General features: G+C 45.4%; 1 protein-coding gene across 1 annotated transcript; it reads right to left on the bottom strand.

Moving 5' to 3' along the window:
- Nucleotides 1-5412: 5412 nt before the first annotated feature.
- On the bottom strand, nt 5413-6351 carry LOC138301658 (olfactory receptor 1468-like). The gene has a single exon (XM_069242172.1). It carries the CDS (start codon nt 6349-6351, stop codon nt 5413-5415), a length of 939 nt encoding a protein of 312 aa, XP_069098273.1.
- Between the last annotated feature and the right edge of the window lie 2325 nt (nt 6352-8676).

Below are 8676 nucleotides of genomic sequence, written 5' to 3'. Positions count from 1 at the left end.
CAGTCTTGGCCCTGTTCCCTCTGCCTGACTGGGGGTGAGTGTTTGCATTGTTCAGCATTCCGTCCATCATCCTTTTGTGTTGCTAAAGTTGCCCTAAGTGGGAAGGGTATGCCCAGATGTGGGTCCCGTACTCACTGTGCCACTGGATTCAAGCTAACCTCGCTGATGAACGGTGATACCCAGAAACCGGTCCGAGGCTGCTTGTTTTTGGTCCAGGGAGAACCTGGCCTGGCAGTTCGGGCTGGACTGTGCCCATAGAGAGGAGGGGCAAGACTGATTTGCAGAGGGCTGGGAGCAACTGGGGTGGCATGGTGAGCAAAAGAACGATGGATTAAACCCAGATCTGTGACTGGGGGTGAGTGTTTGCATTATTCAGCACTCCGTCCATCATATTTTTGTGTTCCCACAATGTCAATGCCTACCCTCTCAAAGGGAGTACTAACCACAGGTAAAGGTTGGAGGGGAGCCTTACATTTCCCCCACTCTTGCCACTTTTCTGGCAAGTTGGGCAAGACCTACAGTGTGCAGCATAACGCTTGCTCATCTGGGACCAATAGAAGTGGGAGACAAGCCTCTTATAGGTCTTGTCCTGCCCAAGGCACATCATGAGCCAACCCCAGTAGGAAGGCCCTGAAGCACTGGGGTACCACCAGCATACAAGCTGACCCAAGCTCAGGAACCTTAGGTTCACTATACAGGAGGCCATCCTCCCAATAGATAAGGGGAGTACTGGGCTCCTCACCAGCCGCCTGGGTTGCAGAATGCTGCCGCAGTCCCTCTAGAGTAGCAAGTTTTCTGTGCTTCACAGAATGCCTCCCTGGTGGGTCCCCCTTCCTGCTGCCAATGTGACAGCTCAGGGACCTCCCCCTGTTCAGCCACTTGTTCCCCTGTACGCTTTGGGGTGTCACTTTCAGGCTCTGCCTCCTCCCGGACCGTGGGAACTTCTGGGGCCGGTTTCCTGCGTCCCCTGCCCTTCATCTTCTTGGCAGTTCCCTGGGCCACTGTTTCAGGCTCCAGGGGCTCTTGACCACCCTGACGGGCTGCCATTGACTGGGTGGATACGCATACCCACCCAGGCTGACCCAACATCTCCAAGTGAGAAATGTGTTCCACCTCCTTCCAAGGGGAATCCTCCAGGTCATTGCCTAGTAAACAATCAACAGGCATGGTTGGACTCAGCTACCTTCAAGGAACCGGAGAACCCCCATTCAAAAAGAAACTGCACCACTCTGCACAGGCGCTCTGAGTTGTCCACTGCAACTACTTGGTGAAGTACCCTGGGATCAATCTGCTCTTCAGACACCAGTTGACTCCTAACTGTAGTCACACTGGCTCCTGTGTCTCTCAGAGCCTCCACTCTCTGTCCATTGATGGTCACCCACTGCGTGTACTTCTCAGTGTTCTCAGGCACGAGGGTTCTCTGTACCATCTCACTGTCCCCTAGTGAAACAAGGGTCATCTCAGCTGGCTCCCACCCACCCACCTGGAACCAACTGCTCCCCAATCGCTACACTGGGCAAACCCTGGGACGGCGCACCACTGGGTGCCGGTGTATTTTTGGGGCATTTGGGGTCCCCCCTCACATGACCCACCTGGTCACATGCATAGCACTTACGTGGGGGACCACCTGCCACTGGCTTCACTTTGGAGAACCATGGCTTCTTCTCATTGGGGGTTGGGAATCCTTACCCTGAGAATCAGTTTGGGGCCCTTTAGAGAACTCCCCCTGTTCACCCTTACCACCCTTGGCATGGTCTACCCCATACCTCTTTTGGACCCTGGTGCTCACCCAGCAGTCTGCTTCCTGCGCAAGCTTCCTGGGATCAGTCAGCTTGCTGTCAATCAGGTGCTGGCGCAGGTCTGGAAAACATAGACTGTACAAGTGCTCCCAAGCAATCAGTTTGTAAAGCCCCTCATCCGTAGTTACTTTACTGCCCTTCACCCAACCATCCAGTGACCTGCAATAAGACTCAACACATTCCAACCATGTTTGGGATTTCTTCTTCTTATAGGACCTAAACGTATCCCTATACTGCTCAGGGGTGAGACCATATCTTGTTAGTAGGGCATCCTTCATGATAGTGTTGGTGAGATCTGAGCATTCCCTAAGGCTTTCAGTGTATCCCTCCCCTCTACCTCAAAGTGCTTCCGCAGACCCACCCCCCAATGAGCTTCAGGGACCAGATTCATGTGGAGAGCAGACTCATACCCCTTGAACCACAAGTATATGTAATCCTCCCTCTTGTAATCCTTCACTACGTCTTTTGGGATGCGTACCCTTCTTTTAGGCTGCACTATACTGTTGATGCCCCCATCTCTACTAGACTGGCCCCTATCCTATGATTTAACTCATTCAAGCTAAGCTAATGAGCCAGCAGTATCTTCTTTTCCTCAATGGCCATCCTTCTCTTTTCCATCTCTAGACTGGGCTTCTTCAGCTCCAATTGGTAAATCTCTTTCTGCCTGTCTGTCCTGAAACTGTTCAGGTGTCAGATCCTTGGAGGACACACTGCTACCTGCCTTAGAGACTCTCTCCGTAGACAGACAAGGCCCACCCACTACATCATTGTGAATGACTTGCACCTCTTCCTACCCTTCCTGCTCAACATGTGTGTGCCCCTCAGCTTGTTTGGCTGTCACCCAGCCTCTTACCGCCTTTTGCAGCTCCTCCTTCTTGAATGAGCTCTTAATGGAACAGGCAACATCCTTGCAGAATTGCTTCAACTGAGCTACTGTGTAGATCTCCACTTTCTCTATGTCAAAGGCAACTCCAGCTGATGCATCTGCAGATTGCGACCGGATGAAGATTCTAAAAAAATGCAAAGTTCCAAAGGAAGAAAAACAAGTTCCCAAATGAAGTTTCAAAAAAAGTCAATCAAGGGATGGATCAGCAAGCAGTAGAACAAAAAGAAGTCCCAAAGAGAAAATCAAAAATCACAAGACAAGTAATATGTGTCACATAGTGGTCTGAACTCAAACAGTAGTGTACACTTAATCACTGTATGTCCAGTAAAAATACAAGTCCAATCCCATCCACTAATCACCAATGTTAGAAATGGGATCTTTGGTTGGCAGTCAGGTTACCCCCGTCCAAGCAAGGACCCTCACACTAGTCATTGTAAAAGAGAATCACCCTCAGCTAACCCCTGCTTACACCCTTGGTAGCTTGGCACGAGCAGTAGGCTGAACTTCAGAGTGCTAGGTGTTAAGTATTTGAACCAACACACATAGTAACTGAATGAAAACACTACAAAGTGACACAACACAGATTTAGACAAACAGAAAACATTTATCTAAACAAAACAAGACCAAAACGACAAAAATCCACTGCTAGCGTGAAGATGTATCTGGTGCGCGTCAAAAACAACCCTGGACGGGCGAGTATGCGTCAAAAAGGGATTGCGATGCGCCGATTGCACTCATGTGCGAGCCCTTGTGTCATTTCTCCTTTAGTCGGGTCGGCGTGTGTCGTTTCTTCTCTCCGCAGGAGAGCGATGCGTCAATCCGATCAGCACTCTCAGGTCCGGGCTGGCCATGCGTCGTTTTTACACGCCCCGCGGTGCTCGCGTTGGAAATCCAGCCGCACAATGATCTGAAAAACACGCAGCGTGGGTTATGATCTCATTAGCCTCCGTCAGCGATGATATGCTTTGTTTCTCCATTCCTGGGCATAGATTTTCAGGTCGTGTTGCAGGCGAGCACCGATTTTCAGCTGCGAAGCCAGGGGCATGCCGACTTTTCAGCCACAGATCGGAGTTGCGTTGATCTTTTCCCCGCACGGTGGTCTGTGCGTGGATTTCTTACTCTTAGGGTGCCAGCTTCTCCTTTCAGGGTCCCAGGAACTGGAATGGCACCACTTGGCAGAGTAGGAGTCTCTCCAGAGACTCCAGGTGCTTGCAGAGAGAAGTCTTTCCTGTCCCTCAGACTTCAAATAACAGGAGGCAAGCACTAAATCAAGCCCAGTCTTTGTCCTCTAGCACAAGCAGAAGCAGCAACTGCAGGATAGCTCCACAAAGCACAGTCACAGGCAGGGCAGCTCTTCTTCCTCAGCTCTTCAGCTCTTCACCAGGCAGAGGTTCCTCTTGGTTTCCAGAAGAGTTCTAAAGTCTGTGGTTTTGGGTGCTCTTCTTATACTCATTTTGCCCTTTGAAGTAGGCCTACTTCAAAGGAAAGTTTCTCTTGTTTGTGAAATCCTGCCTTGCCCAGGCCAGGCCCCAGACACTCACCAGGGGGTTGGAGACTGCATGGTGTGAGGGCAGGCACAGCCCTTTCATGTGTGAATGACCACTCCTCCCCTCCCTCCTAGCACAGATGGCTCATCAGGAAATGCAGAACACCCCAGCTCCCTTTGTGTCACTGTCTAGTGAGAGGTGCAACCAGCCCAACTGTCAAACTGACCCAGACAGGGAATCCACAAACAGGCAGAGTCACAGAAATGGTTTAAGCAAGAAAATGCTCACTTTCTAATAGTGCCATTTTCAAACACACAGTCTTAAAATCAACTTTACTAAAAGGTATATTTTTAAATTGTGAGCTCAGAGACCCCAAACTGTAAATGTCTATCCGCTCCCAAAGGGAATCTACACTTTAATCAGATTTAAAGGTAGCCCCCATGTTAACCTATGAGAGGGACAGGCCTTGAAACAGTGAAAAACGAATTTAGCAATATTTCACTGTCAGGACATATAAACCACATTACTATATGTCCTACCTTAACCATACACTGCACCCTGCCCTTGAGGCTACCTAGGGTCTACCTTAGGGGTGCCTTACATGTAAGAAAAGGGAAGGTTTAGGCTTGGCAAGTGAGTACACTTGCCAAGTCGAGTTTACAGTTTAAAACTGCACACACATACACTGTAGTGGCAGGTCTGAGACATGATTACAGAGCTACTTAGGTGGGTGGCACAACCGGTGCTGCAGGCCCACTAGTAGCATTTGATTTACAGGCCTTGGGCACCTCTCGTGCACTATACTGGGGACTTACTAGTAAATCAAATATGCCAATCATGGATGAACCAATTACATACACTTTTTTGTATAGGAGCACTTGCACTTTAGCACTGGTTAGCAGTGGTAAGGTGCCCAGAGTAACAAGAACAGCAAAAAAAGAGTCCAGCACACATCAACAACCTGGGAAACAGGGGCAAAAAGTTAAGGAGACCACGCCAAGGATGAAAAGACTAACAGTCAGCAAAAATAGGTCAGAAAAACTAGGAGGAGGAAGACAAAACGTTGTTGGTGACCCTGCAGTAAGGGCCATTTCCAACACAGTGCCAGATATTATACAAAAGGGTGTAACTAAAAACAAAATTGAAGTTACATTTCAAGAACCATGGAGGTTGTCACTTGTTGGCAGAACCAGGGCTTATTTGTTGTCCCATTGTGATCATGGACTCTTGTGTATTGCTATCAGCAAGTGACTTTCATGACTAATGTTTCTTTGATATCTCTATTCCTGAGAGTGTATATGATAGGATTGAGCAGAGGAGTTGCCACGGTGTAAAGGAGAGATAATGTTTTTTTGAGGTTGATCGGCTGTCCACTTGTAGGTAACACATATAAACCAATAAGTGTCCCAAAGTAGGCAACAACTACAATAAGATGAGAACTACAGGTGGAGAACGCTGCATATCTTCTTGTGGTTGAAGACATTTTTAGAATAGATGCAATGATATAACTGTAAGAGACAATGATCAAGAGAAATGGTATTGAAGTTACAAGGAAGGACATGATAAATGTCACATTTTGAACCAGGTAAGTATCCGAGCAGGCAGCTTTTAGAAGGGGCTCGTAGTCACAAAAGAAATGATCAATTTCGTTGTGAGCCAGGAAGCATAAGCTACACACCAAGGAGTCAGTAACTAATCCAATTACATAACTGGGTATCCATGCGCATAAAGCCAGTTGTAAGCAGCGCTGCGGATCCATAAGCATGGTGTAGTGTAAAGGAAAGCATATAGCTGCATACCTGTCGTAAGCCATCACTGTCAAAAGCAAGCACTCAGAGCTCACAAAGGAGGTAAAAAAATAAAACTGTGTCATGCAAGCTTCAAACGAAAGGGTATTTTCCTTTGCAAGAAGACCTCCAAGTATGGTTGGGATGATAGTTGTTGAGTAACAGGCTTCCAAGAATGACAAGTTGGCCAAGAAAAAGTACATGGGCGAGTGAAGGCGACTGTCAGTAAACACAACAGCAATGATCAAGATGTTCCCTGTCATCGTTGAGATGTAAATCAAGAGAAATGTCACAAAGAAGAAAGGCTGTAGTTTAGGAAGAATTTGAAATCCCAGTAAAACAAATTCTATGTTGCTTAGATTCTTGGAACTTCCTGGAATGGGTGTGTTCATGATCTCTGAGAAACAGCAAAGAAAAATACACTTTTGTCATTCTGGGAGACTTATTGCAATTACAACAAGACAACAAGACGTAAGTTGGTAGAATGATTGGTTCAATCAAATCACATTTTATTGAGTCAGTAGTCATAAAATTGCTTAAAACACGCTACAGAATTCTTGTGCGAAAATCCACCTAATCACTGAAGACTGCCTTGTTCTACACCACAGACCAGGATTTTTAGATCTGAAAATCTGAAAGGGCTTCTTTATTTCAGGAAGATCTCTGCTTAAACTATCACATCTGGACAAATTGCCTGAAAATCATCTAACTTTTTTTGTTTTTTTCCCAAGTTTTTATTTAATATCAAAGTAGGTATATCAAAGTATTATAAATGAATAATGTTTTACAGTCCACGCTATGTGTCCTAAATAGAATACCTAACACCCAATTAATAGCCTTCTTTGTAATTTCTTATTGTTTTTAATCATCTAAAGCTCAAAAGACATATTAAAGAAACGTATTAACTGCACACAGACACAGCCAAAAAATAAAATCTGACAGTTAAACTATCATAGTTTCTTCGACAATTAAGCCTGAGGTGCATACTCATCGCTTTTGTGACTCGAAGTAAAGCTACTTTTTATTCATAAGTAGTATTTTGGTAGCTGGCCTGGTGTTTTATCCAAAGGAGGCACTATAAGAAACAGTTGATATTCTTTTGCAGTTTTTATTTATTGTTCTTGCTTGTGGAAGAGGAGGGGTTGTTGGAATTCAATGCAGATCCAGTACAGCTCCTGCTGCAAGGGGAAGTGGCATATCGTTGACGATTCCTGGTACTTATTTTGGGGCCGCATGGACTTCATAGAAAATTAAATTGTTTAATATGCTAACTCTGTATCTCGACCAACGTAAAAGGGTCCATCGGACGACAATGTAAAATTAAGCTCCTGCACGCTCTCATACTCCAGCACCATTGACCCACAAATGCCTATGCCATACATATGCATTATACTCACTTTCTCTGCCAGTCACATGTTTAGTCACTGTTACAGTGACATTTGCTGACTCTGAGTTTCTGAACGTCTTTCCAATTTTAGGGTTCAGAACAAATTCAATGGGATAAGCCTAATAGCTGCCCGGTACTCAAAGTCAAAATATGAAGCAAATCTGGTCCCATAAAGTAAGAAACCCAGGGAAATTGCAAAAGGGTGAATTTTCTATAGCTCTAACAAACCATGTGGGCATATTTGCTTCCAGGAGGCTTATGTTTATGAATATGGGGTTTGCCGATGTCAGCAGGCCCCAACTACTGAACCCATGGCATCCACCGGAGCACATTTACACACATGGGTCTTAAACTTTCAATACACGCCAGTTACCGAATTACATTTCTGCCCCTTTGTGTAAAAATATAATTCTGTTTCCCATCTCTCAGTTAGTTCTAGTTACAGTGGAGTGTGGGATCTTCGATGCACACAGGGTACTGCTCTGAAGAAACTGGGGGTGATCATCCAACAGGTCTAAGTGCCCCCGTCTTTGAATGAGAAATGTGTCTTCATCTGTGCTTCCACACACTACCCAAGCTTTGTGGCAAGGACATCTGTGCATGCACTTGTTAAATTGTGAACACACTTTCCTTTTTGTGCATGTAGATTATCTTTGTGAATTAGCCAATGTAAATGATGTGATTGCAGTCTAGTCTACGCAAGCAGATATTAGAAAAAAACTATATTTAAGAAACTTTTGTGAATGAAACCCTCTTCTGTGATGGATCTGTGGGCCTTACAATTCTTTTGTACAACTGTAGAAGGACTGGGAGGCAAGTGGGAACAGGTGCCACTCGATGTGTGTTCAGATTCTTTTGGTCTGAATTGACAGCAGAGCTTAGCCAGATTTTATGTGGTCAACACAAAAAGAACTTCAAGAAGAATTACTCGAAGAGGAGCTTTGGCTCTGCCCAAATTTGTATTGTTCTTTTCAGGCTTCACCTGTGAAATCTATTGTATTTAATATAAATCTTAAAAGTGGCTTCGGTTTTGCCCCATTGCTCTCCTTGCTTTGTTTTTATTGGTTTCTGTGCTTGCCACTTACTTTTCCTCCGTTTCTATTGGCTATCACATTATTTCTAGTTTTCATCTTCACAGTGCTTGCGCTGAACTTGTTAAATCTATTGTATTTAATATAAATCTTAAAAGGGCCTTAGAACCCACCTCCATTGCTTTCCTTACTTTCATTGGTTCTTGTGCATGCAACTTAGTTTTCCTCCATTTCTATTGCCATACCAATACCAATGCTTGTTCCAGGGCCCAAGTACTGTGTTCATCCACTTTGGTTTC

Source organism: Pleurodeles waltl, chromosome 6 (genome assembly GCF_031143425.1).
Source record: "Pleurodeles waltl isolate 20211129_DDA chromosome 6, aPleWal1.hap1.20221129, whole genome shotgun sequence".
NCBI lineage: Eukaryota > Metazoa > Chordata > Amphibia > Caudata > Salamandridae > Pleurodeles > Pleurodeles waltl.
Note: the sequence above shows the minus strand (reverse complement) of the source record. Positions and strands in the feature narration are given on the sequence as shown.

Excerpts from the sequence above, each read along its gene's own strand:
- LOC138301658 (XM_069242172.1), bottom strand. The coding sequence starts at position 6,351 with ATGAACACACCCATTCCAGGAAGTTCCAAGAATCTAAGCAACATAGAA.